The sequence below is a fragment of the Trichosporon asahii genome, assembly GCF_000293215.1.
Source record: "Trichosporon asahii var. asahii CBS 2479 unplaced genomic scaffold scaffold00070, whole genome shotgun sequence".
Classification (NCBI taxonomy): domain Eukaryota; kingdom Fungi; phylum Basidiomycota; class Tremellomycetes; order Trichosporonales; family Trichosporonaceae; genus Trichosporon; species Trichosporon asahii.
Genome location: NW_014040855.1, coordinates 1,289,719 through 1,316,814, shown reverse-complemented (window position 1 = coordinate 1,316,814; position 27,096 = coordinate 1,289,719). Strand labels below are relative to the sequence as shown.

Sequence of the window (27,096 nt, the reverse complement as noted above, 5' to 3'; positions counted from 1 at the left end):
TACATCCCCGTAAACTGCCTTCCCTTCTTCAGCTGGCGCTCTCGCCTTTCTTCTGCCGACCCACTCAGGCTCCCTACGCCCCTTTGCCTTGCAACCCCTTGACAATCTCCATGTACGTCTGGGCCTGCGCGCGCACAGCCGCAAGCTCCTCCTTCAGCTGCCGGATTTCGAGGTCGCGCTCGCGGATCTGCGCCTGCAGCGTCTCCATCTCCTCCTTGCGCCGCAGGCGGTGTTTCTGCGCCGATCGTCTATTGATCGAGCGCCGGTCTGTGGTGTCAGCTAAGGACCGCGTGGCGCAGCTTGGGAGAGTGGCTGCGCTCAACCAGTCTCATACTCACGTTCCAGCCTGTCTAGACGCTTCTTCTCCTCAAGATCCTTGCTGTTCTGCACTCCACGGATATTGCGACTCGGTCCTGCACGAGGCACTGAGCTGCCAAGAGCGTCCGTTGACGGGCTGATTGTCGCTGGCACAATGGGGGAAGGCGCTTCATAGGCTGCCCACGTTGGTGCGGCGCCGCCCGAGTTCAGGTTTAACGCGCCGATCTCATTCAAAGGCGACGGGCTCGCGAGGTCCTGCGGGGCAAAGCCGTCGTCGCTCATGTCCGTCGTGTAGTAGCCCGTGGAATCGATGTCGGTGGTGCTGAGGCTGGCGCCGCTGGCCGCCGATCGGTGGCTCGCGGCGCTGCTCGGCCTGAAGAACTCGGCGGGCTGCACCGTGTGAGCTTGCTGCGGCGGATACTCCGCAGCGCTGTCGTTCAGGAAGTCGAGCGGGTTGAACGTCCCCTGTCCCGCCGACGATGGGCCGGGCGAGTCGGTGTCGATGGGCTGGAGGTACTGCTCGAAACGAGTGTCTTGTTGGAGTACGCCAGCACGTCCTTCGATGAGAGACTCAAAGGAACGCCCGATGCTGTCTGTTGGTCCAAGTTGGTTGGTGCCCGGTTGCGTGCGCCGTTGCCGCTGTTCGTTGTCGGGGCGGATGGTCGCCGAGGACGAGTTGAAGCTGTATATATGTATCAGCAGGGATCGAGCTGACTGGACTCGAATCAGCCCAGAGCGGTGACTCACGAATCAGCCGCGCCGAGAAGCGAGGGCATTTTTTTGGATTTTCGGTAACCAAAGACGAAGATCGAGGATAAGGAAGGGAGGGACGGGAGGGATGTCGCAGAGCGTCACGAGGGAAGGGTGGCGAACACACAGAGCTGCGTCGGTCTGTGCTACGTGTGGGTGCACAGTCGGAGCGAGGATCTTTATATTCCCTGTACGCAATGAGGTGAGCCAGACACCGTCGATTGTCCAGTGGTGAGGAGAGATGGTGTGTGTGAGTCGTTGAAAACAAAGACGGTCCGGTGGCGACGTCTAGCGTGGGCCTTGGACTTGCGGTTGACGCGAGATTTAGAGTTTACGGTTTCAATGCTCCAGGCCGGCGGAGCTGGTTCCTCCAATGCTAACGATGTTCCTTTGTTATCGTGTGGAGTGTGTAGGGACGCTTACGCGCGCTGGAGCAGAGTGCAGAAGAAGGGCTGAAGGACTTCTCGCCAAGTCGCACAGTCTGGAATGTGTATGACGATAGGACACCGATCGGGAGGGTCAAGACACTCGTTAGCTTCAGGCACATCGGTTGACTCAACCGTGGAAAACATGGGCGCGTGTCCGAGCTTTCCCACGGTAACACGTCAACCACCCCAGAAGTGAGGCACCGCCATGCCGTATCTGGACTTTGATCTGTGACCTCCGCGGATGGTGTGCTGACGTCCTTTGCTGTTCAAAGGGAGAACTGGATCTCGAGCACATGGTCAATGAAGCTGAGAGCTCGATCTTCCCTGGACTGTGCTGAACGCTTGCGCGTACAAGCCGAAAGAGAGTTCGCACTACCAGCAGTCAATGTGGTTTGAATCAGCAGTGTCAGTGCTGGTCATGAAGGAATAGCTAGAGATCGAAGCCAGAAGAATAACTCAGCTGTGCGCTACGGGTGTGTTACTGCATTCATGTCTATTACAAGCGAGCAAAAGATAGCAGCGGCACGCAGACTTCTCACGGTGGATCGCCACCGTGTTTTGCGATCTGTCCCTCTCGTCACAGAAGGTGCCTAATAGAGTTTCACCTGCTTGCAGCCTGCGCCCTTGTTGTCACCACCGCTGGGGGGAACAGCGAATGCGAGAATACTGCAGCGTTACATGACATTTGGTCAACCTACGCAAAGCTCAGAGCCGGGGACGGAAGAAGTCTCCCTCGTGATCCCTCAGCCCGTTGTGGAGTACGTTCGAGCTTGTGGCGCTGCTCCTTTCCTTCTGCATGCACTGCAACTCGAACCAGACCAAACAAAGCGCCCAGAGCGGCGTATGTTGAGAGGATTGCTGGGTGCCTGATCTACACTCTATTGGCATGCTCAGTGCCGGACAAGCCTGTCAAGTGGAAGCCAAGCATTCAAGCAACTTTAAGCCTAGGAGTGCGCGGTGTCCACGAAATGTTCGAAATGGAAGGAATCCCAGCTCGCTTGACTTTTCTGCGCTAGTGCACGCCATAAGTTGTGCACGGCAGACCGCGGTAGTCGTGTCAGCCGTTCTGCATCCTGTGCATCTTGGACCCTCTGTTAAGCGGCTCTGCGCATGCACGCGAATGCGCCCGATGCACATGTCAGGCATGGGCCGGCTGGTGCCCTGAAATAACGAGAGTCTCAAGAGCCGGTGAGCACGCTAGCCCAAGTTATCGCTGAGACGTCCATTCGACGGGTCGCACGAACAGCGGAGTGACAAGAAGCGGCCGTAGTGCTGCCCGCTGTTGGAGGGACCGGAGCAATGAAAACCACTGGCATTGTCACTACTCCGGGTTCCCGTTCAGGTTATAACGTCGTTCCCAAAAGGGAGAAGGGGAGAAGCATGAATGGTAAACAGGCAAAAAAGGTTGGGCAGACCCGGGAACGGGAGGGGTCCACGACTTGTCGGACCAAGGGAGGGAGACCCTGTGGCCACGGTGTGTCGGGTCGGTTCACAGCGCCGTGGCGCGCAAGGCGTGGCGAGGAGTGCAACGCGGGGAAACGCAGGGGCTTGCATGGGCGAGGGCGGTGGGCGGCGCAGAGAGCTCTTGTCCATTGTGTTCCGCCTCCGGTGCGGCGGTGAGGGTTAAGGTTGCATGTGGTTGATCACTGGTAGAAGGCTTGACGGTGGTGTGGATGTGCGGCGACGTCGAAAGCGGCAGGTGGGTGGTTGTGGTCGTGACCCAAGCCACGGTGTGTTGTTGGGTTGGCCGCGAGACGCGTGACGCGTTGTGTGTGCATGGTGGGAAGGAGCATGGAAGGGGGGTAGGGGGTCGCGTCCTCACTGGAATTCGATGGTTGAGTGCGCTTCAGGACCGGGTCGCCCTGCGTGCCCAGGCACCAATTCAAAGGCTCGCGCAAATTCCTGATTACAAAAACCCGTATGAAGCTTTCCGGCCCTTGCTCCCTCCCACTATGGCCACATCCGCCAGCCGCGCGACCACGCACACGCGCGGGTTTGTTTTAGAGTGGGATCGTATTAGGAAACAGTCTGTAATCCGGGATTCTAATGGATGGGTGCCGTTGCATCGCGCGCGTTCAAATGCGGCAAGCCGCAGGCAATTAGAATGGCACCCATCAATGCGATCAACGAAATTCGTGCCGCATAGCGCGTCCCACTGTGAGGGACGTGAGGGATCGAGGGAAGGGGCTCTGGGCTAGACCGCCAGGCGCCAGGCTCAGCTGTCACTCTCCGCGTGCACACCGCACACCGCACACCGCACACCGCACACCGGCCACACGGCACGCACACAGATCACACTCACGATTCTCTTCCACTTGCTTTGCCACCTATACCCCGTACACACACCTGCCTTCCACTAATCCTCGCCCGCCTCTGCTCCCTCTCCCTCCCCTCACACCACTCTCTCGCATCGGCACTCACACTCTCTTGTCACTGCAAGCAGGAAAGGCCACAACCATCTCGCCCGATCGTGCAAAACAGGCCCTGGTAGTCTGTTCGGTCCGGTCGTCCTGGCTCGCTGGCTCACTGGTGCTGTAACGTGCCATCTCCTGTAGCACTGGTCCCTCCCGCCGCCTGCTCCTGTTTCAATCACCAACTCTCCCCTTCCCCCCTCTCTTCACTCTCAACTCACCTTCTGCACGCTTTCTTTCGATCCTTCCCATTCGCATCAACGACGACAGCAGCAGCAAAATTCAGCCTCTGTTCGCTCATTTCATTTCTTGTTCCTTTGGTATTCTTCTTTGGATTCGGCTCGCGACGACCGCATCGGTGCGCCACCACCACCACCACCGCTTCTCCTGAACAAACGCACGGGGCGTGTCTTCGAGGTCAGCGTGTTCAGCCGCTACTCCTCGTACTCCCGGTTCTCGTCACGGTCCCATCTTGCTGCTGATCGCCCTCGCCGTGAGTAAAAGTCTCCACACCGCACATCACCCCATCATCCGTCTTCCTCTTCTGGATCAGCCCCTCCCCCTCGCCCGTCAACACACGACACAGTCATTCTCCACCAACAACAACAAATTCGCTCGTTTGGCTGTTTCTACCCCTTCTCACCCGCTTGCTGCAATTGCATGTGCTTACTGCGCTTAGATCCTTAGTGTGCCGGCCCCGTGACACTCTCATAATCGTCCCTGTCGCGCACTCTTAGCTGGCTTTCAACCTCGCGATCCTCCCCCAGTTCTGTCGCCCGCTTCTTCGCTCAGCGTGATCTGACGCAAGCCGCATCAACCGCAACGGACTGCTGGTAGTGCTTGTTTGTATTTATGGCATCCGCTGTACAGCAAGCTACCAACATGTCCGATCCGTTCGCGATTCCCCCTCACCGCCAATCGATGGATGACCAGGCAGCGCGTTACACTCCCCCGTTCTCCCCGCCTTCTGGCCACTCTTATTCGATGTCTGTGAACCAGGTGCCTTCGGCTCACTCGAGACCGTCGACGGCATCCACCAGGGCATCGGCGTCCGCCGCGTCGACATCTCGGCAAGCTTCGGGCCGTCCTTCGGCGGCCCAGCACATCGCCAGCGAGTTTGGAGCATATCTTCCCTCCGAGGGACCTTCGTCAACTGCGGGAACGAGGGGTCACACGCATCGCGCAAGTCACGCGTCGACGACCATGCCCATTGGCATTCCGTCGCAGGAGCCTACCGCGATCATGTCTGGAGCGCACGCGTCTTCACATTCGCACTCGGCCGCTCAGCAGCACGTCCCAGGACAGCAGCGCAAGCGGCAGTCCCACCATGGCCTGAGCTCCCAAGCTTCTCCCCCGCGGTCTGAGTACCTCTCGGATGAATACGTCCTCCACCCCTCGGTCCACACCTTCAAGCAAGCGCACCCGAACCGACCGATGATCGCTCTGGGCCAGTACATCCTCTTGCAGACGCTCGGTGAGGGCGAGTTCGGAAAGGTCAAGCTCGGTGTCCACAGCGAGTATGGTGTTGAGGTCGCGATCAAGCTCATCCGTCGAGGGCAGCTCGACGAGGACTCGCAGCGGGCGAACAAGGTCGAGCGGGAGATTGAGGTTCTCCGGCAGCTGAAGCATCCCAACATCGTTCGCATGCTCGATGTCATCGACACCGCCAAGTACATCGGAATTGTCCTGGAGTTTGCCGGAGGTACGTTCTGTGCACTGCATTACGGAAGAGCAAGGCTGACGTGTTAGGTGGTGAGCTGTTCGATTACATTTTGGCCAACAGGTTTTTGAAGGAGAAAGACGCGTCGCGCTTGTTTGCCCAGTTGATCTCCGGTGTCGACTACCTTCACCAGAAGCATATCGTGCACCGTGACTTGAAGCTCGAGAACCTTCTGCTCGACAAGCACCGCAACATCATCATCACCGACTTCGGCTTCGCCAACCACTTTGAGCGTGACGAGGATGACCTGATGGCAACTAGCTGTGGTTCGCCCTGCTACGCCGCTCCGGAACTGGTAGTCTCTGAAGGGCTGTACGTCGGCACCGCCGTCGATGTCTGGTCGTGTGGTGTCATTCTTTACGCAATGCTCTCGGGATACCTTCCTTACGACGACGACCCGCAGAACCCGGATGGTGACAACATCAACTTGCTCTATAAGTACATCATGAGCACCCCCCTCAACTTCCCCGACCACATGTCGAGGATCGCGCAGGACATCCTCCTGATGATGCTCCAGCCGGATCCGACGAGGCGCTGCACCATCCCTCAGGTGGAGGACCACCCTTGGCTGGATGCTCACCGCGCACTCTTTGAGCGGACGATTGAGGACCATGAGCGGATCTTCTCGGAGAACATGCTGCGCAAGAGCCACATGGCCAAGCGTGATCTTGCTCAGCGTCGCCGTCTGCAGCAGGAGGCTAAGCTTGCGAAGGCTCTAGCTCGCAGCCAGGCCGCTATGGGTAGCAGCGGGGGCAATATGTTCGACCAAAGGCGGGCGAAGGACCACACCCGACACCGCAGCGCTCTGCCTTCGACCTCGACAATGCCAGAGTACCTGTACAACGCTGGAGGACACACCAGTGTACCTCCTGGCGTTGCAGTTTACGAGCAGGACGTTCTCTACCAGCAGCAACAGCATCTCCTGCAGCAGCAGCGCATGGATCATCCCGCTGCGGCTGCTCCCGTGCCTCAGGACATGCTGCCCACCCGAGCTCGCACCCAGCGAACGCCTCCCAAGCCGCGTCCTGAGTCGGTCAATTACTCGGACAATGCAATGGCTCAGGAGGTCGTTATGCCGAGAGCGTCTCCAGAGCCCTCTAGGGTTCCTGCACCTGCGGCTTCCAATCGACACACTATCCAGGTCGACTATGGTAGCGACATGTGGAACCGTGTTCAGGCCCAGTTCGCTGCTGGCGACGCAGCTGTCGCGGAAGGCATGTCTGAGGACCGATCACCGTCCACGACGAGCGTCCCTGTGACCCCACCGAAACAGATCGATGCGCAGCAGATTGATGAGCCTCGATCTAGCGACATGGACGTCGAGTCGCCAGCGACGGAAGCCGAGGACGCAAGGATGTCTGAGCCTGAGCCTGAGCCTGAACCGCAGCAGCAGCCCGAGATCGAAGTGCCGACGGCTACACCCTCTCCAGCCGCCGAGACCCCCAAAGTGGCCAAGCGCCAGCTGTCTGATGTTGAGATGCCCCTGGCCACTAGTGATGCCCCCGACGTTGAGGTTCCGCCCGTTGTCACGACACTTCCCATCGCAGACCCTGACGCGCCTCCTCAATCGCAGAGCGCGCCTCCTGCTCTGCCACCCTCCACCCCCTCGAAGCGATCGCGCGAGAGCGAGAACGGTGATGCGATCATGGCGGAGGGAAGCAGCCCTACACCCCCTTTCTCGTCGTCCACCCCTCGCCAGATTTCCGCCGAACCTGACCAGATCATCACTCCCCGCACTGAGGTGCCCCAACGTGTGCCGTCGACCTCGCGTCCGCACGCCAAGCTTCCGCCCGGGGCTGCGACACCCGACAAATCTCCGCGCGACCTTCCGGAACCCGAGGAAACCCTCGCCGAGCCGAGCGCTGCTCCCTCCGAGACAACCACCAGTGTCAACAAGACGCCCGAGCCCGAGCGCACGCAGTCACAGCAAGGCCGCAAGCGCCCTGCCCGATCCCGCAAGGGCTTATCACTCGACAAGTTCAGCCTTGCTAAGCTACTCGGTCAGGGAACACCCTCCGAGCTGTCCAAGGACAGTGGCAGCCCCGCTCGTACTTCTCAGCGGACTTGGTCGCAGGGTCACGGCCGGAGCTTCTCCGTGGCCCAACCGCCGCGCCAACGCAATGTTTCTGAGAGCATGAGGGACTCCAACCCTAGGCAGCGTCCCAGAACTCTTCTCTTATCGCCCGAGGAAGCTGCGACTGCCACGGATTTCTCGGGCTCGACCACGTCATCACCTGTCATCGGCCAGCACGGCATTCACCCGGCCTCTCAGGACCAGCGCAGCTCGACGTCTGCAGTCACTGTCGACGCCGATACCGCTCGCCCAGCCTCGACGAGCACGGCAAAGAGAGTCATGGATTGGTTCCGCCGCAAGTCCACTGCAAAGGATACTTTACACAACATCAAGAACACTGGTGTTGCAGACCCGAGTTCCAGTGGTCGCCAATCAATGACTCTGGAAAGGAACACCGAGCGAGCCGCGTCTTCCTCCCGTCCTTCGATCAGTGCCGATCGGGTAATGACCGCTTCTACAGGCTCCACGCGATCAAAGCCGTCTACTGATCGTCTCGCAACGGCTGAGCCGAGCACGAAGCTCGAGGCCGCCACCCCCAGCCCTGCCATTGTCATTCACGAAAGCTCTCCTGCTCCGGCTCCAGCCCCCGTCGTTGCCGATGGTGACGACAAGCCCAAGCCCGAGGCTCGTATCCCGCTTGCTCCTGCCAACAACCTGACGAACATCGACGACAAGATCATGCTGAACCCGAACCGAGTTGTTCCTACACGCTCAAAGTCTCAGCATGTCCCGTCTTCGCTGTCAAAGGATATGACAAATGGAACGCCGGCGCTCGTTTCGGCCCGGCAGGCCGCTGAGAAGCGGGGCCATGACTCATCGGCGCCGTTATCTGCCGATGAGAACAAGCTGCGCGTTCACACTGGGCTCGTCGACCAATCGGCTCTCAGCTCGCACACTCCAGCGGAGATCATGGAGGAGGTTCTCCGTGTGCTCCACGGAATGGGCATCGAGGTCAAGCAGGAGGCCGACTTCCGCCTTCGCTGCACGCGTGTGCGTCGACGCAAGGCGGGCGCTACTACCGGTTTATCGTCGGGCGCGTTCTCTCTAGTTTCGGCGGCTGCTGCCAACCGATCCGAGGGACGCGGTGTACCCTCCACCTCGAGCGGCGGTGGCGGTGGGCTCGGAGGTCTGAAGGGAATGCTTCTGCGACGTGGCAGCTCCTACTCGTCTCAGCACTCGTCCGTCCTGGCTCGCAGCGAATCCGACCTCCTCAACTCGGTGAACAACTCGGGCGTGCAATCGCCTTCGCTCGGCCCTCTGCCGGAGCCCCTGTACGGAGAGCACGCCATCGACAATGGTGACGAGGTGCGCTTTGCCGTTGAACTGTGCAGGATCAAGAACCTGCACGGCCTGTACCTGTTGAGCATCAAGAGGTTACGGGGAAGTGTCTGGAGCTTCAAGTTCATTTACCAGACAGTTGTCGAGCGCTGTGAGACGTTGACTCACTGAGCTCAATGCTTAAGTACAGTTGTTTTTGAGAAAGCTAGATTGTGCACGACTCATAGTTGGTCGACTCCATATACCCAAGACATTACTACCATTACAACAAGCAAGTCTTCTTCACCCATCCTCAAGTTCTCCATGTAATGCCCTCTCCCCGCACAGTCCACACTCGTCGTGTGTCTTCCCTAGAATCCATTCCACATTTCCATCACAAAGTTCTGGAAGTATTAACCAGTATGTACATAATTCACGTACGTGAACATAATGCAACGGGGATGTTATGCACGTAATGCATGATTGCAGTCCTCCTAGTATGGTTTCGCGGCCTAACGCAAAGTCAGTCGCGCTCGACGCGGCCGTGGGATTGTCGGCCATCTTAAACGGGTGGTATGAATAAGTTGCAAGTAATCGATGCGTTCATCGATGACAAGTAGACCATAAGCTCGGAGATGAGCTGGAACATTACTGCCAGCACCGAGATCCGACGACCGACAAGAAATCGACAAAGATGGCAACACCGGGCGACCAGCCGTCGCGGCCGGCGAGTGTCATGTCGACTGCTTCTGTCTCAGCATCCATGACCCCGGAACAGCTTCTCAAGGCGCCCTCGCATCAGCTCCCACTCCCACTCCTCCTGAGCTCGCTCGCTGCGCTCCCGGCAGCGACTCGGCTCGTTACGTGCGCCAACCTGGTCTTGAGCGGCAAGTTCTACGACCAGGTCGTTCTGCGACAAATCATCGAGGTCGGCGAAGAGGCCGGCGCGGCCGAGGCGCAGCAGTTCGAGGACGACGTGCGCTCTCGGCTCGAGGCGGAGCATGTGCGCCGAGATGAGAGCGCGAAAGGATGGGCCCAGTACAAGTCCGAGGATGTGCGTGCGGCCGCCAAGGCTGTTCTGGGTACCGACCAGATGAGGACAGCTGCCGTTCACTGTCTCGCTGTTCTGCGAGAGGCGCGGAGACGAATCGACACATTTGACGCCTTCTACGCTCCACGGACACCGAAACCGAAGACGAGGGAGCCATCGGGACAGTCGGCCGACATTGACCTCGACGACCCGTGGGCGAATGCCGAAGACGAGGACACGGGCGTGCTCGACGACCCATGGGCGGAGAACGACCCCGAGCTCGAGCCGCAGCCGCCACGGCCACAGTCCCGTGCTCAGTCGATGATGCAGGTCGAGCCGCCGATAGACGCTGCGACGTTCGTGCTCCAGGATATCGTGCTGTCGGCTCTCGGACTTGCGACCGCTGCGCACATGAAGGCGCTGCGGATTGTGTGCCAGCGGCATTCGGAGGAGATCTGGCCGTACCGCCTCTCCATCATCGAGAGCGTGCCGGGCTGGGTATCACCAGCGACGGACGACATGCAGGCTCTCCTGCCAGCGTCGTTTACGGATGGAGAGAAGTCACAGTGGCCGCCGAACGCCACACCGACAGAGGTCATGTTCCTCGACGTCCTCCGGCCACAGTACGGAATGGAGGCGAGCAACCCGTTACCCCACGACTTGCTGCCGACGGCGCAGCACGAGGCGCTCTCGGACGAGGCGCTGTCGACGTGGTATCAACACCGTGTGATGGCGCTGGACGAGCTGGGACTGCTGGACGCGCAGCTCGCGTGGGTCCAGCACGGCGCGGCGCTCGGTGTATCGGGCCTCGACATCATCGGCGAGGACCTCTCACTGCTGAGTCGCCTGATCTACGACTCTGGGCTCGCCCCGCAGCAGCAGGAGGACTGGTCGCTTGAGCTGTGGAGGAAGGCGAGCGAGGAGACAATCGTCCGCGCGTACCTGTCCAACTCGTCCCAGGCGTCGATCGTCAACGACATCAAGCGACTCGTCCTGCCGTACCTGTACGTGCTGCAGAGTCGATCGGAGCGCGCGGGGAACAACGACCCAGACCTTGTTGAGCGGATGCTCTTCAATGCGATTCTGGAGTTGCCACTGTCGCTTGCGCTGCCGTGCTTTGAAGCGTCGAAGGCGACTCTGCCGATGCACCAGCGGTTGATCAAAGATGACCAGGCTGTCGCACGCCTCGCGCTTGCGATTCTGTACGGCAGCGACGCGCTTAATGCGTGGGGCACGATGTCGGCCATCTTCGAGTGCCTGCCTGTGTGGGAGGACTCATCGACGGGCGACAAGGAGCTCGACAGCGAGGCCGTCGCGACGACGCTCGAGTCAATTGCCAGCTTCATGCGGCCGTCGACTTCGCACCAATCGATGCACGCGCCAAAGGACCTGTTCATGTTCTTCCGCCCGCTTCCGTTCTCGTCTCTGTCGAAGGCGATCGATATTCTAGACCTCGACCTCGAGAGCGGCGAGATTCTCAATAAGTGGAACCTCAACATCTACCTCCGCGAGCTACTGCAGTTTGCCTACGACCACGATGAGCAGCACCGCCTTGCCGAGAGGCTCGTCCGCAAGCAGGTCAACTCGAGCAACGCGTCGGAGCGCATGTGGCTCGACCTCTGGCAGGACATGGTCCGTCTCCAGGGCCGCGGAGACGAGAGCAATATCATGAAGGGCGGCGCGCTCGGCGAGCTCTCCCGGGAGGAGATGATGTCTGTCTTCCTCTCCGGCCTCCTGGCCGCAGGCAGTGAGTTGCATCTCAGTCTACATAGCTGACAATCAGACATCCAGATCTCGAAGAAGGTCGTCAAGACGCTCAAGCCCGAGGGATACTTTACGTCGCAGGATCTTGAGGACGCCGTGCTCAAGACGTCGCGCGAGTTCTTCATGCGTGCCGAGACGGGCAACATCCACACGGGCGAGATGAAGCTTGCCTACGACTGCCTCAGCGTGTATGGCGCCGAGACGCCGGCCATCAAGCGCGAGAAGGAGTTTATTGAGGCGACATCGCGCCTCACGACGTTCAAGGCGCTGAGCGGCATGACGCCGTCAGAGATCAGGTTCGTTTTGCTTCCTAGCTTCGTATCCCTAGCTCGTAGCTGACAGACAGATTCACGCCAAACAAGCTTGTGCTCATTGAGCGCATCGTTTCCACCTCGGACGACATCTACAAGCACACGCCGATCATCCTGGAGCTTGTCGAGAAGCTGGGGTACAGGGACGACAAGGTCGCCAAGGCGCAGGTGTACGGCATGCTGTGCGACTCGGCGATCAGCAACGAGGAGTGGGAGATCGCGCGCGACTACATCGGCATCCTGATCGACATGGCCGAGCCCGAGCTGGAGACTGCACCTGTCGCGCCGCCGCGGCCAGGCAGCCGCGCCTCTCTAAGCCGTCAAGTCAGCCGTGCCAGCATGCGCTCGGACGTCAGCGGCTTCGAGCCGCCTGTCCGGGATCCCGCGACCGAAGCCAGCATGATCCGGCAAGTGACGTGGCGTTCCTGCCTCGCCCTGGGCAGGCAGAGCGAGTACCAGAACATCCCCGACCGCATCGCGCTGCTCGCGCAGGCGATCGCGCTCTGCCCGCCGGAAGAAGTAAGCGCCATCCTCCCCATCTGGCGGAGCGCGGAGCAGCTCGTGGTTAACAACCCGAAGCTGCTCGAGCCGCCCGCCGACTCCGGGAGCGGATTCACCGCCTCCTCCCTCAGCTCTGGCATTGGCAGCGTGGCCTCTGGGCTCGGCTCGGGTCTCGGTGCGATGAGTGGCAGCGCCATGAGCGCTGCGGGCTTTGGAGGGTTCGGAGGTCAGGGGCAGGGACAGGAGGACGACCAGCGCGTCCTCGGCAGCCGGCGCGCGGCGCGCGCGGCCAAGCTCGCGATGGACTTTGGCTCCAACCTCCGCTCTTTCACTGGATTGCCGGCGCAGGGCGAGGAGAGGGACAACGGCGACGTGCGCGGCGGACTTGTCGCGGACGTCGATGCTGCGGCGGACATGGGCCGCCGCGCCCTCGTGAAGGGTGTCGGATGGCTGCTGGGCGCGGACGAGCAGCACATGTAGTTAATCTTTGGTGGCGCAACTGTATTCTATATATTGCATGATGAGATAGATCTATGACTACGAGCTAGAAGCCGCGCTGCATACAGTCTAGGCAGCGTGCTTCTCTCGGCGGAGGTTGCGCTTTGAGCACTAATCGACGCGCTTCGCCTCGCCGCTCGCGAGGATGCGATACCGGTTCCCGCGCCACATGACCGTCGACCCGAGCATGGCGTATGTCCAGATGGGGAGGGCGAGGATCTCTCTCGCCGCCCACGCCGCGATGAAAGCCGCAGTGGTGGGTTGTGGGCCGATATGCCTCACATTCGTCGCGAGATTCCGCCTCACATCGAGATCGACGAGGAGCCAGAGCACCTCGTTGAGGACAAAGAAGAGCCACCCGGGCAGTGCGCCGTGTGTCAGCCGTCCGAACGCCCATGCGCCATAAATGCCAGCAACGAGGGACTCGGTGAATGGCTCAAGCAGCGTGGCGGGCAGCGTCATCATCTTGCGGACTCGGATCCAACGCGCCCGGCGGTCAATGTACCCGCGCACGTCGAGGGCGCCGAGGAAATCCAACGCCACATCGGGCACCATCCGGTGCTTCAGCTTCAGGTCGTGCCAGACTGAGAGCGCGATCATGTTGTCCTCGGCCATGAAGGGGCCGAAGCCTGCGAGTCCTTTCGGCGGGGGGTCGAGCTTGCGCAGTGTCGGGGAGGGGGTGACGATGTCGCCAATGTTGGAGCGAGAGTACATGCACGACTTGCCCACGACGCACGACTCGATCGCGACCGCGTTCTGGATGTCAGCTCCGCTGGAATCGACAGCTGTCTCTGTTTTGGTGCCACTCACAATGCTGAGGTACATCTTGGCATGAGTCGAGTTGAGGTACGCCTGCTCGATCAGGCTTCCCCACGTCTTCTCGTACACGACAGCATAGGGGACTTGGTGGACGAGACCGACCTGGCCGGCAGTCGGGGGCGGACGCTCCTCGTCAGCAATTAAGGGATGGGACTCTACGTCGTTGATGTTGGTGCTCTGGTCCGGCGAGTCGAGGAACGCCTCGACCATCCGGCCCAGCACGCCCGGCGTCACTGCAATCGTGGCATCGACAACCCACAGAAGGTCGTGCTTCGCCTCCCGGAATGGCGCCATTAGGTTGTTGACCTTGGGGTTGACGCCGACTTTTTCGGGGTCTACTCTGTCAGCAATGCCTTTCCAAGAGGTAAATCTCTTCCAGCGTCCTTCCGGCGACCTCTGGATCATGAGTCGGGGGTGGGGGAACTCACTAATGATAACCCGCGCGTCGACGTCCGGGTTCTTCTCCATGACCATGCGCACGACGGGGAGCGCCTCGTCATTCGGGTCCTGCAGCGCAAAAATTACCTCGTAGTTCGGGTAATCGAGGCGCATCATTGACTCGAGCGTGTTGAACATGTTGTTGTCCAGTCCGCACAGCGGCCGGATGATCGTCACGCCCGGCACTGACGCCGCAGGCATCCGGTCTAGTCGCGACGACACCGCTCGCTTACCGTATCGTGACCGTCTGTTTGTCAGCTAACGAAGCCAATGCGCGAGCTGGGGCACTCACGCCACGCGCCATCCGTTCAATGTGATGGTCCAAACGACGCAGAAGAGCACGGCAAACACCACCGCCAGATAGAAGCTCCATGTCGAGCCACCTGATGTCAGCTCATCCTTGTTTGCGCAGCTCACCGTCCGCCATGGCCACAATGGAAAGATAGATGGCGTTGCGTGGAGTTCAACGATTAGCGTGATCCCTCCACGAAGCGTCTTCCCGCTGCATACGCGTGCTGCGTCGGCGTCCAGAGCAGTGCGTGCCGTGCCCGACATTTTGGGTCCTCTCTATCGTTTCAGGGTCCACCCGAGATTACGGCCGCACGCGGCGTTCCATGGCTGGCCTGGCTGAGCCGTCACATTACAAACAAACATTAGGTTACGTCACCTGCACACTGTTGCTGAACTTGTAATGAACGCCTAATGCAGCGGAGGCAGATTGGCCACCAGTCCCCAGTCTCAGACGCGTCACGCGACGAGAAATCGCAATGTCTGGCTCGCCGTTCGTCGCGCTTGCACAAACAAGCACTCCCCATCTCCTGTTGTCGAGCCGAAGCCTGCGCCTCGTGTCTGTCCTCTGCAATGGACCTCAACCACCCTTTGCTCCAGGCCGACGTTGAGCCGAAGCCCTTTCCTGAATCCCAGCCGCAGCTCCGCCGCCTCGACAAGGCTCTCCTCTGCCCCATCTGCAAGGAGCTCTTCGACCACCCCGTCAGCATCGGGTGCGGACATTCCTTCTGCTCCAAGGTGAGTCACTGAATCTCGGAAGAATGTATCGTCTTCATCATCTAAACCTCGCAGTGTATCCGGGGGTTCTTTGCTTCAACAACGAAGAAGACCGCCTGTCCGACATGTAGTGATCCGCAGACCGAGGGATCGATCCGACGGAACCGTGTGCTGGAGGAGATGTGCGATGCGTGGGAGGAGGCCAGGTAAGCTGGCATATTGATGCTCAGCTGACACGTAGACCAAAACTTGTCGATCTCGTTCAACCTCCGCCAGCACGGAAGCGACGAAACAGCCTCCCGCGACGGTCACCGACGAAGAAGTCGCGAGGAGAGGGCAGCTCTCGCTCGTCACCACAACAGAGCCGAGGCGCATCAGACGACGATGACGACGACGATGTTGTCGAGCTGGCTGAGTCTGGTGAGCTTCCAGGCGGTCTTGGTTCAAGCTGACGTCCAGACGAGGGCGAATGTCCGATCTGTGGAGCTGTGCTGCAGATTGCCGCGATTCCTGGACATATCGATCGAGGATGTCCGAAGCCGAAACCGACATCTACGAGCTCGAGCAACCAGAAGCTCGACTGGAAGCGCGTATTCGCTGGATCAGGGAGCGCAAAGGCGAAGGAGTATGTTAATTCGATCATGCTCTAACTGACGTGCAGGACCGAGTTCACGCGGATAAAGAAGCCTAACTACAGCTTGATCTCGCTATCTGATCTGAAGGGCTTGCTTATGGTAAGCTTCCCCTTCGCGGAGAGTAGCTGATATTTAGAAATATGACCTTTCAACCTCAGGAGATCGACCAGCGCTGGAAGCCCGCTTCCAGCAGTGGACGGTGATGTACAACGCCAACATGGATTCGTCGCATCCGGCATCCCTGTCGAAGCTGCGTGCCGACCTGGAGCGGGCCGAGGCATCGCGGAGGAAGGACAAGGAGCGGGGTAAGGATGAGGAGGTCGAGGCTCTGCAGACATCAGACGGGCTGAAGAAGTACGCTGCTGAGCACAAGAGTGATTTTGAGCGACTTCGTCAGGACATTCTTGAGCGCAAGCGGCGGAAGTCTCAGGGCGGACTGAAGGACAGTCCGATCGAGGTCGAGTGAGCCTCATGCATGTAGACACCGGGTCAACTTTTTCTTGTAGCATTCCAAGCAACTCTGCATATTGTCTTCTAGCACTGACAGCACCGCCGATAGATGCGGAGCTGAATTGAGAAGGTTTACTGCTTCCATGATGGCTGTGCTATGATAACAGCCCTATCACCAATAAACTTTCGGTGGCGGTGATGTCACACTGGGAAGAAGACGCCGAACTATCACAATGCGGGCACTGGCGATCATTACTTCTTGGGCTGTGCCGTAAGCTCAAGAACGCGCTCATGCATCAAGGCCGTCCAGTAAAATCAACAGGAAGCTGACGTTGTTTCTGATTACCATGCGCACAATGGCCTGACTGCGTACTGCGCATGCGGTCAGCGGCGCGACACGGACATGTCACGGCAGATTTCAGGCAGATCCGGTGCCGAGTTCTACCACGCTGGCGTTGGCGCATAGTGCAGGGCGGCCAGGGTGATGGCTTGGTGCGGTGCTCGATAACGCGGAGCGGTGCATCTTGGCTGCAATGTATCGCTTTCGGCGTCCTCCGGACGACATTGTGTGCATGCACGTCGGCCATTCAGCCGGTCTTCGGCGGCCGCACGCATTGTGCTGGCGAAGTGTTGATATTGGCCACCGATTGTTATTGTCTCCACTCATCCCTCACTCACTTGCTCATCACCAGATCCGACTACCTCACTCAACGTTCGGCCAGCTGAAGGCACCAAGGCTTGCGCTCGTCCCCCAGTCTCCGCTACTTGCCCCCTTGGCCCTTTGCCCCACTTGCCCTCTACCGCCAGTCGCTCCAGGCCCCGCCGCCTCGCTCTTCAATTAGCGCACTCCAACAATCTCGGGTCAGGTCAACCCCGCGGCGCCAACCAGCTAGCGAGGGCCCGCTCGTGCGACCGTGCGAGTGAGCGACCGAGCGTTCGTGAGGATCTCCCGATCACACGTCTCACTTACTCACTCTTGACTCTGGATTCCTCTCATCCTGATCAGCTTAGCATACCACCACGAGTCAGGCTAAGACACGACACACTGACAACTCTCTGGACTCGAGGACTCGGCGTTCCAAGATCCGTCCAGCCGACGTACCAGCCACCAAGTCCTAGTCGTTCCCACAACTGCGCCCTCGTCCCCTGGTCGGCCTGGGAGTGACAGCTGCGACGCTACACGCGACCCTCACACAGCGCCCGCCAAGCCTTTGAGATCACCGTCTGGCCATCGCCCGATCGCCGCTTCATCAGCACCTGCGTCCACCTTCCTCCGGTATCAACTCGGCGCACCAGCCACACGGACGTCTCCCCCCTATCCTCCTTTACTCGGTACCGGCGCACAAAGCTTCTCTACAGCTCTCACTTCGCCTTCCCCTCATCAATACACTCCAGCATCATGGCGGCCGCCGACAAGTCGCACCGCCACTCCTTAGCTGCGCCCGTGTTGCGGACGTCACCGTCCACGCCGCCGGGCGCCGCGCCTGCTCTGCCTCGTATCCCATCGATGTCGCCCATCGGCACCATCGACGAGACAAAGGACCGCCTCCAGCTGCCCGCGGACCGGCCATGGCCATTCAGGCAGGACTCGGTCGATAGCGTCACCGGGCTTCCGCCTCCGACGAGCCCGGCGGACGAGCATCCCCCAGCCGCGGCGAAGAAAGGCCTCGGCCGTAGCGCAACGATGAAGTCGCCGCTGAGCATTCTACGCCGCAAGTGGCCCGGATTCAGCGTCATCACGCAAGCGCCCGAAGAGCCTGCGCGCGACGAGAGCGGGCGCCAGCTCTCGTCTCGCCCCTCCTCACTCGACATCCGCAACGTTCCCCGCCAGCCGTCGCCGACGCTCCGCCTCGTCGACCTCGCCGTTACCCAGGTCACGGTCCATGACGAGAACGACCGCCCGCCCACGCCGCCACAGAAGGACACAAACAAGAGGGATAGCAGGGGGTTTGGACGCGCCCAGTTCGTTAAGGCTCGTCGCAGGAGCGATAACAGCCTCCAGTCGCCCCGCCAGCTGGGCCTTGTCCCTTCCCCCACGCCAAGCCTCAGCTGCGAGAGCGCTACGGCCGCTAGCATCCTGGGCGACTCGTCGCCGGATTCCTCCTCACGCCCCAGCATCGAGATCATACCCGGATCGCTCGGCGTCGAGGTCATGCCTGTCGATGACGGCCTGCTTGTGCCCCCGAAGAGGTCGTCGAGCCTCGACCGCGTCGAGGTCTGCGAGTGTTCAATATGCCTGAGGAGCAAAGGTAAGCTAGCCATATCTCTACCGTAACAGCTGACATTGTCAGCCGCCGCAGATCTTTCGACCGGCCTCCCAGTCGTTCGTCAGCTCACGCCGATCCAGCTGTGAGATAACGAGTTTGCATATCAAGAGAGAACAACAGTTTGTGTGTAGTCAGCCAGCTCTACGCCTCAATCCACGCCACTAATGCCCCTATACCCCTCACTCATCATGACGGACAAGTCGACGCCAATCCACCACGTCCAAGAGTTGTAGCTTTCAGATGGAGGCTTGAGGTAGTTTCAGGTTGTCTTTTGTGACTCAAGACCTCGAAGCTTCTTCATAGCGTTCCTTAGTCTGTTCAGTTAGTGATTGACCAAATGTATATAGAATAGCAATAGCCCAAGATTAGCCCGTCAGTTGCCCAAGAGAAACAATGTTGAAGGGGGTGCGAGTTTCTTACCAAGTCTTTCTTCTGGTCTTGCCATGAGGCCGTCACGTCGCGGCCCTTCGATGTGCCAAGTCCGGCGCGCTCGGCGAACTGCTGCACCTGGATCGGCGCGAAGCGACCCTCGCCCGACTTGCCGAGGCCCTCGCCGTCCTTCCAGCCCATCTGGGCGAGGAGCTTGTTGCCGACGGCCGGCTCTTCGGGCTTTTCCGGTGCCGGGGCTGCAGTTTGCGGAGCGTTCTTCGGCGCGGGCTGGTGGTGCGGGTACTGCTGGGGCCACTTGACCTTGGCGGGCTGGTTGAAGACCTTGCGGCGCTCCTTCGCGCGGTCCCTGTAGTCACCCGCCTCGAGCGCGCCGGTGATCGCGAGTTTGCGCTTCTTGCCTGCCTCTCGTGTCTGCGCGTCTTGCAGGTTAGTCTGTACGAGAGAAAAAGATCCAATGTCAGTAACGTTTTCCTCTGTGTCCTATCCGGGATGGGCTTGCCTTGTGCAGATCCGACATGCTGCAGTGCTTCCGCAGGACTTCCTCCGTCTTGAACTGCCGCTGGCACAGGAGGCACGACACGCGCAGCGTCACCTTGAACTGCGTCGTGTCGGTGTAGTCGAAGTTCTCGTCGGCGGGCATGGCGGCCAGGTTGGCCGCTTCCTCGCCGCCGTCGTCGCTGAAGGAGCCGCCTCCGCTGCCGGCAACGCTGATGCTGTTCGCTGACGATAGGACGGGCTCGGCCTTCTTCTTTGGCGGATCCGGGGCCGCGAGCTCCCCCTGCTTCGTGTTCCATTTGGAGATATTCTTCATGACCTGGATGTGAGCAGAGCGGAGAGGGTGAGGAGGGATACCTTGCTGCTCGTCGAGGTCGGGGGGATAATCTTCGCGCCCTTGGCTGGGTTGTCAGCTCGCCAGAGATGTGATTAGCTCACTCCTCGAGAGTAGGACCGTGTCCTTGCCAATGAGGTCAATCTCCTCTTCGTCCCCGATCCGCTTCGACATGATCGTGACCATGGCGTCTTCCGGCTGCTTTTCCTTCCTAACCTTCTTGCCGAAACTGATCTTGATAGGGCCGGAGCTTGTGCCAGGCTGCTGGTGCTGGCTGGCTGCTGGTGCGTCGCCGGCCGTCGTCGTCGGTTGCGGAGGCACCCATTTCTTGCCGGACAGGTGACCGAGGAACTCGCACATCTCCTTAGGTAGCTCGAGCTCCTTGCCCTTGTCCGGGATTGGGAGGGCGCCTCGCGGCGCAGACTGCACAGCACCAGCCGCCTCGTGCCAGTATCTGACCCACTCGCCGTCGTCGCTGTCGATGGTGTTGCTGCCGATACCGCCGTTGGGCGCCGCTTTGACCAGGAACTCACTTCCTAGCGGCCCGGCAGGCACGGGGACAAACGCATCGAGGTTGGCGAACGAGACAGCCACAGGAACCTGCGAGATGAGGAATCCGTTCGGCTGAGTCTGCGGCGTGATCAGGAAAGGCAGCAGCGCGGCCGCCAGCTCAGGAGAGGCAAGCTCGACGAATGCGTACCGCCACGGGTTTCCTGTCGCACGGTCGTTGATCATGACCACGCGCGTGATCGTTGTCTCCGCCTGCCGGACGTCTTTGCCAAGCAAGCGCGCAATCTCGTCCGCAAACCGCCGCGTCACCTCGCCGACGTACGTGCCCGGGTCGAGACCACGGACGAGCAGGACTCTTCCGCCAGCACCGGGGGCACCGATGTCTCGCGTTCCGTCGTGCATCTGCATGCCAGATTGCACAGGAGCGTGGCCGCCGTGACTATGGCCGTGGTGACCGCCCCGGTCCCGTTCCTCCTTATTGCCCGCGTAGTCGATCTTGACACGTTTGGGTTCGCTGTGCCCATACAAAGCGGGCATGGAAACGGTCGGCGCATTGTTGTCCATGAAGCGGATCGCCTCTGGCAAAGTGGAGAACTGGACGAATCCAAACAGCTTCGACTCGCCCGTGAACTTGTCGCGCACAATCTTGGCCGAGTCGACCTGCGCCTTGTGCTGCATGCGCAGGAAGGCGAGCAATTCGTCTTCTGTCAGTTGCGGGTCGAGGCCGAGGAAGATGATGTCTTTTGATGGCTCAGAAGCTGGTGGGCGGCGATCGTCATAGTCGTGCCGTCTGTCATCGCGCCTGTCTCCGCGGTCGTTACGGTCAAAGTCGCGGTCGCGATCACGGTATCGACGGTCATTGTAATCGTCGCGATCGCGATGTGACCGCCGATCATCACGGCGTGGTGGAGGGCCCCGATCGTCGCGACGCGGTTGGCCCCTGTCCTCGTCGTACCGGCGTGGAGGTGGGCGACGGTCGTCGTCGTTGTATCGTCTCCTGTCATCGTAGCGCCTGGGCGGCGGCACGCGGTCGTCGTCATCATATCTTCTCGGAGGCGGGCGATCGTCCCGTCTCTGCGGTGGTGGCGGAGGGTAGTCATCTCTCCCGTAATCCATACCGCGCGAGGGCGAGTACTCGCGCGCGCGAGAGGGGGAGTAGCTCCGCTCGCGACCTCTTCGGTAGTCGGGTGACCGCGATCTTGGTCTGTAACTCATGGCGCTGTTGATGTTGCAAGTGCGAGTCGCAAACAATTCACATCGCGTACATACTCCTCCCGTTCAACTCCCTGTCCTTCGCCCTCTTTCGTCACTAACCAACTGATCTACGGCCAGAGTCAGGCACGGTGTTGTAAGTCTGTGTGTGCTCACGCGATATCCGCGTGGCATTACTCCCGGAGTTGCCATTTGTCCGCCCCTGTGGCACTCCGCCCCGCTCACCGTAGCGACCCTGGTGCATTGGAACGTCGTTGACTAGCTCAGGTCACCGTAGTGAGCTCGTTACCGTTGCCAGACTCTCCACTCTACCCCTCCCAACAACAAGCAACATGGCAGGTATGTCAACGTCTGAGGAGCTGATGAGTGCTAACATGCAGGCCACCTCCGAGTGCGTTTACCCGACCTCCGCTGGAGAATATGTCCGCAGAATCGCTAACGTCGCAGCACGACCCGGCGATCGACCGCTGGGCGGCTATGGTGAGCTTCTTCGAGGATGTGCCAAGCTAACATGTCAGCGTGAGAACGTGTACCAGCACTTCAAGTTCACCCGCACCGCTACCCGCCACGTCCTCACCTGGGGTATCGCTGTCCCTGCCTTCATTGCTGTCTGCGCCTGGAAGTTCGACGTGGGTCTGTCATCTTCATCGAAGCTAATGTGTACAGGACAAGTACGACTGGGCTGGTAAGCTCCGGGGACAGAGCCTGCTCAGGGAGCCCACCAAGAAGGAGAACGAGCAGCAGTAGACACCATATGCAAAAACACTACATTAGGATTACAACGCGGTTCGCTCTACCAAATGCGCTTCACCATCGTCCAACGTTCGACATCCTCAAGTTTCCAATTCTTCTTCTTTCCTTGCGGTTTAGGAAGCGCTGTATGGGTCGGTCGAGGTGTCGCGGGGTCGGCCGCAGAGATGGGAGCTGAGGGGTGATCGGGAAGATCATCGGCCGGCTGGGACAGATACTGGGATACTTCCTTGTGGTACGCCATCTCTTCCTTGCTGACTCCCACGGGATCGCGACCAAAGTTGTTCATCTCGTCTTCGGCTTCGCGCTCCTCCATACCAGCTTGTCTTAGTGCCGAGTAACTGAGGAGACCGAGACCGAGCAAGAGCTTGACGACCACCAAGCAGCCCCATGCTGTGGCAGTGACAAGAATGCCGATCACCCACTTTAGAGCCGTCCAGAACAGACCCGAGCTCAGCGCTTCGCCGTCGACCGCGTGCCCCGAGCTTGTGAGCATTCCGAAGATCTGGGCACCGATGCGCACGACGAGGACCGCTAGAGGGATGTTGGCGATGCCGAGGCGGCGCGATACAAGAGGGGACTGATCCAGCAGGATGGGATGCTGCGAGTCAGTTTGTGGGACAACTAACGAGCTTACCTTCTTCTTGTTGCGACCCTCAGTTTTATACGTTCCTGCGAGAAGAACGTCTTTGGCGAGAATGTCCGTGAAACGTCCGTAGACGGTGGCGCGCACGTGGTTGAACTTGGCGATGAAGGCGTGCTTCAGCCAGTCAACAATCATTTCTGATGCCAGTACGAAGAGAACCGGCTAAGCGTCAGTGAAGCCACGCCTTGTCACCCACAGAGAGAATACGCTCGAGAAGACTTTTGCCGCGAACGAAACTTCGGGGAAGGAAGGCCAAGTCTGAACCTGCCATCTCGATCATGTTTCTGAGCGAGATGACCACGAGCATTAGACCCAACTGGAACCGCTCCACAATGTCTGATCATCAGCTCCGATCGTTTGCCATGAGCTCACCTGCGCACATGATCTGGAACAGGTTTTCCTTCTCGAACTTTTTGAAGACGGCTGTTCATCAGTCGCTGTCCCAGTAAATCAACGTACATCCTTTGATCTCCACAAACTGGTTGCTGATGAGGAGTGATATAAGGGTATAATCGTAAGAGTTGATAGCGACGTTCAGCGAGATGAGCATGTAAAAGAAGATGAGGGTATGGACGACTGTTGTTCCGTTAGATGAGCCCATCGCGATAGCTACTCACAGACGTATGCCAGTGACAGAGTGAAGAAGAAGACTGGACGGACATGATCTCTCTTCCGCCGCTTGTCCGTGTATGTGAGTGTATCCCTAGCGAAGAGGGTGTCGATAACGTCTTGCCCAAACGCACAGCAGAGACGGTCGCCGATCTCGAGGGCATTAAAGATCACATAGAGCTTAATCGTGTCCTGCCCGCGCACCGAGTGATACATCTTTGACGTATCGGTTCCGCACAGCAGGATGATTGCCGGGATGACAATCAGAGCCATACGCATGAGGGACTGGACGTGTGCTGGAGGAATCGGGGTCACGCTCTGCCTCCGGACGAGCCTGCTGATTATTCGCGATGCGGCAAAAGTCGCACGGATCGGCAGAATCGTGAAGTTGTAGAGGAACCCGTCGAAGCACAGCAATGCCCCAAACAATGTCACCTGAAGGTCAGCTTCCAGCTACTGGCGTCGAGCTTACCTTCTCAACTACGAGGGGCACTGCGAGGAAGTTGGCTATGCGCTCCCATTTTCCATCCGCGATCCAGCCTTCCCATTGTTCTGCTGCGTCTTCGTCTCGGAGCAGGTCCCACAGACTGAGCCCCGGTTTCGTCTCCTTCACACGGTTCGGGGGCGTGGAGTCTTCCACTGGTGAGGCCGGCTCGTCGACTTCCGGCTCAGGCTTCAGCCGCGTGGTCTCCTTCGTCAGCTCTTGGCGGGTGGTGTTGGAAGAGGTCCTCGACAAGGTGTGCCGTCGAGGCTTCTGTAAGGTGTCCAGCGATGGTCGATTGGCATAGTCCAACGTCTGCCTTCTGGAACGCGCAGGCCAGAATTCTTGCGTATCACTCTCTCCATCACTCAATGACGCAAACGGCCGGCGCGGTGACGGATCTGCCCTGTTGAACGCCGATTGCAGCTCCGAGATGTCGAGTCGTCGAGAGTACTCAGAAGCGCGGGGTGACGGTGGCAACGATGAGTAGGTCGTGGGCAGTTCGTCGTCGATATCCATGTCGTACTCTCCTGCCGATTGAGCCGTCAATGTCGAAGCTGACTCTGGCCGAGGAACGGTCAGGGCATCCTCAAGAGCGGAGACCTGGGGTCAGCAGAGCTAGCGGCAACTGCGATGAGACTCACCTCGACCTCGTGAGGATCCTGGACACCGTCGTCCCGCTTCCAAGGCGGGGTCCAATCCTCTGCCATGTTTCGACGTCGAAGGAAGGCAGGGAGCGCGAGTGCAATGGGAAATGAGATAACGGACAGTTCCGACGCACCCGGCCATGACCCCTGATGTCTTCCTCGCACGCCAGATTCAAGACCTGAGACCTCCACCACGCCTTCTCCGCATCCCCACATACCGTGCCTAGATTCCGGCTGTCTGGCAATGGTCTGCCGCGACGTGTTTTTGCCCTTCCCTCTGCCTGCTATTGACAACTGACATCCCAAGCCTTCAATCTCGCAACCTCACATCACCGAAGGGGAGCAGCTCGGAAGCGGCGCACTTATGGTTGAATGTGGCTCGTCTGCGAAGGAGGAGCCAGGTGCGGGCCAAGTTGCAAACCACGTCCAGCCTCCGCCGGCCTCCACGATTTCCTCATCTGAACCTCCAGTCCCAGACGAGCCGCCGCAATGGGAGCGTGTGTTGTGGCGTAGGCAGCCATTTCCAGACAACTATGTTCCACCTTCCTTTTTGGCCGAGCTGACAGCACGTCGTGAGTACCTTTAGAGTGGGAATTTTCCGAGGGCAGGAGCTGCCCTCAGTTGCGCATAAGCTACCGAGTAACTGACTCCAGCGCCGCGGCCGCGACCGAAGCTTCTCAGTCTGATCGTAGCTGCTCTTCCCGTATCGCAGCACATGGCCGTGATTGCGCTCTTTCTCGCAGTCTACTACGGCATGTTGGAGGGCACGCTGTCGCCTACCGGCGTGGGGTGGTCCTGCGCGATGATCGGTCTGGTCGCCTACGCCCTGTGGCGGATAGGCTGGGAGACGAAGGGAAAAGACGAACACCCATCCGGGCGTGAGTTGTTCGGGGTTCCTCTGGTTTCAACTAACATAGCGCAGCACTTCTTCCAGCTGACTCTGCTATCCGACCGCTGCTCCTGCCACCGCTGCTGCTCTCGCTTCTCTCGCCTGTCCTCGGTACGCTGACATCGGCCACTACATCGGACACGATCTGGCCATTGGCAGGCATGCTGTTCTTCGTACATCTTCTGTTGTCGGACTTCTCGACGGGCCCTGATGCGCGGAAACGCAGACGGCGGCGACGGAAGCGCGCCAACAGCGGCGTAAGCGGCATGGTCGCTGTCGCCGAGGAGCAGAACACGTGAGTTAACTCGGCATCTGGCGAACTGACATCCAGGCTCGCATCGTCGCTTAGCCTGACCTCTGCGCTAAGTGCGAGCGTCGTGCTCGCATCGCGACTGCCATCGACAGCGCACGTGTTCAGCCTCGTCATGCTCGCTGCTGGTCTGTTCGCCGGCTGGCCCACGCTCGCGAAGGGCGTCCGCGTAAGTTAGGACCTGAGCTCTCAAAACTGACAGAGCAGGAGTCTGGAAAGCGGTTCTCAATCGCGCTCACGTCCTCCATGATCTGGCTGGGATGCTCGATGTTGCCCAGCTTTGCGACGATCGTGACTTTCCTCGCTATCCTGGCCGTGGTGAACCTTGGTGGGCCGCTCATGCTCTGGTACGCCTGGCGGTGGAAGCGCCAGCTGGGAGGAGACTGGGACGTGGCAGTTGTGCGTCTTCGCCGCAGACCACGAGGACACTAGAACAGCATTTGTATCAGTACACACTTAGATGAATAGATTAATCTCTGACTGGTGTCCTGAGAAAGACAGTGTGGGCACTATCTAGCACGTTGAGCCGCCTCACTCCCACACGACACTCCGATCTCCTCAGATTAGCCTCACCAGGATCCTCGGTCCATGAAGGGTGATGCATGATGCGCACAATGCTAATAGGTCTAGATGTTTTGGATATTGTTTGTTGTCGAACGTCTGCCGCTCGCTCGTGTCAAGTGTGCAGATGGCACGGGCTTAGACCTTGAAGCCGTAGCCGCGCATGCACGCCTTGTGCGCCTCGATGAGGTCAGCGCACTTGGTCGGCGCCTCCTCGGCGGAGAACTTGATGAAGCAGTCGTCGCGTTTTGACTTGGTCTCGGGGCACGCGCAGCACCTGGGGTCGTCAGCTCGATTGGTCAACTCCAGCTTCTGCTCCTCTTCGTCGTCTGCGCCGTTGTGGTGTCCTTGTGCGAAGACATCGAATACAGGAAGACTTGGCAGTCGCAGTCACCGCACAAGGCCAATCCTCGGCGGCGAGGCGGCAAGGAGGGGAGAGGAAACGTTGCTCCGCCCCTCACATCACGTCCGTAGCTCGACACTCACGGCTTGAGGCCCTGGGGGTTGAGGGGGTTGACCTCCTTCTTCTCGGGGGCGACGTCGATCTTGGGCATGGTGCTAGTTTTGGGGTTGTGGGAGGAGGCGG

General features: G+C 59.6%; 10 protein-coding genes across 10 annotated transcripts; 5 read left to right on the top strand and 5 right to left on the bottom strand.

The window, feature by feature from the left end:
- Positions 1-73: 73 nt before the first annotated feature.
- A1Q1_04289 (uncharacterized protein) lies at positions 74-1,094 on the bottom strand (the record flags this gene model as incomplete). The annotated part of the gene is made up of 3 exons (XM_014322666.1): positions 74-279; positions 339-1,000; positions 1,066-1,094. The coding sequence occupies 3 exons, from the start codon at positions 1,092-1,094 to the stop codon at positions 74-76; spliced, it is 897 nt and encodes a 298-aa protein (XP_014178141.1).
- A 3,695-nt stretch (positions 1,095-4,789) lies between these two features.
- On the top strand, positions 4,790-13,044 carry A1Q1_04288 (uncharacterized protein; the record flags this gene model as incomplete). The annotated part of the gene is made up of 5 exons (XM_014322665.1): positions 4,790-5,609; positions 5,657-9,130; positions 9,579-11,620; positions 11,780-12,048; positions 12,099-13,044. 5 exons carry the CDS (start codon positions 4,790-4,792, stop codon positions 13,042-13,044), a joined length of 7,551 nt encoding a protein of 2,516 aa, XP_014178140.1.
- A 129-nt stretch (positions 13,045-13,173) lies between these two features.
- A1Q1_04287 (glucosylceramide synthase) lies at positions 13,174-14,457 on the bottom strand (the record flags this gene model as incomplete). The annotated part of the gene is made up of 1 exon (XM_014322664.1): positions 13,174-14,457. One exon carries the CDS (start codon positions 14,455-14,457, stop codon positions 13,174-13,176), a length of 1,284 nt encoding a protein of 427 aa, XP_014178139.1.
- Positions 14,458-15,180: 723 nt separating this feature from the next.
- A1Q1_04286 (uncharacterized protein) lies at positions 15,181-16,425 on the top strand (the record flags this gene model as incomplete). The annotated part of the gene is made up of 5 exons (XM_014322663.1): positions 15,181-15,345; positions 15,400-15,506; positions 15,566-15,744; positions 16,047-16,058; positions 16,118-16,425. 5 exons carry the CDS (start codon positions 15,181-15,183, stop codon positions 16,423-16,425), a joined length of 771 nt encoding a protein of 256 aa, XP_014178138.1.
- Positions 16,426-17,808: 1,383 nt separating this feature from the next.
- On the top strand, positions 17,809-18,684 carry A1Q1_04285 (uncharacterized protein; the record flags this gene model as incomplete). The annotated part of the gene is made up of 1 exon (XM_014322662.1): positions 17,809-18,684. One exon carries the CDS (start codon positions 17,809-17,811, stop codon positions 18,682-18,684), a length of 876 nt encoding a protein of 291 aa, XP_014178137.1.
- Positions 18,685-18,954: 270 nt separating this feature from the next.
- Positions 18,955-21,620, bottom strand: A1Q1_04284 (uncharacterized protein; the record flags this gene model as incomplete). Its single annotated transcript, XM_014322661.1, has 4 exons — positions 18,955-18,984; positions 19,097-19,498; positions 19,659-19,957; positions 20,000-21,620. 4 exons carry the CDS (start codon positions 21,618-21,620, stop codon positions 18,955-18,957), a joined length of 2,352 nt encoding a protein of 783 aa, XP_014178136.1.
- Positions 21,621-21,949: 329 nt separating this feature from the next.
- On the top strand, positions 21,950-22,364 carry A1Q1_04283 (uncharacterized protein; the record flags this gene model as incomplete). Its single annotated transcript, XM_014322660.1, has 2 exons — positions 21,950-22,246; positions 22,284-22,364. The coding sequence occupies 2 exons, from the start codon at positions 21,950-21,952 to the stop codon at positions 22,362-22,364; spliced, it is 378 nt and encodes a 125-aa protein (XP_014178135.1).
- Positions 22,365-22,410: 46 nt separating this feature from the next.
- Positions 22,411-24,966, bottom strand: A1Q1_04282 (uncharacterized protein; the record flags this gene model as incomplete). The annotated part of the gene is made up of 7 exons (XM_014322659.1): positions 22,411-22,947; positions 23,005-23,127; positions 23,210-23,349; positions 23,473-23,589; positions 23,631-23,814; positions 24,095-24,706; positions 24,748-24,966. 7 exons carry the CDS (start codon positions 24,964-24,966, stop codon positions 22,411-22,413), a joined length of 1,932 nt encoding a protein of 643 aa, XP_014178134.1.
- Positions 24,967-25,114: 148 nt separating this feature from the next.
- Positions 25,115-26,466, top strand: A1Q1_04281 (uncharacterized protein; the record flags this gene model as incomplete). The annotated part of the gene is made up of 6 exons (XM_014322658.1): positions 25,115-25,322; positions 25,443-25,628; positions 25,685-25,934; positions 25,989-26,118; positions 26,157-26,348; positions 26,410-26,466. 6 exons carry the CDS (start codon positions 25,115-25,117, stop codon positions 26,464-26,466), a joined length of 1,023 nt encoding a protein of 340 aa, XP_014178133.1.
- A 182-nt stretch (positions 26,467-26,648) lies between these two features.
- On the bottom strand, positions 26,649-27,064 carry A1Q1_04280 (uncharacterized protein; the record flags this gene model as incomplete). Its single annotated transcript, XM_014322657.1, has 2 exons — positions 26,649-26,886; positions 26,997-27,064. 2 exons carry the CDS (start codon positions 27,062-27,064, stop codon positions 26,649-26,651), a joined length of 306 nt encoding a protein of 101 aa, XP_014178132.1.
- Positions 27,065-27,096: the final 32 nt, after the last annotated feature.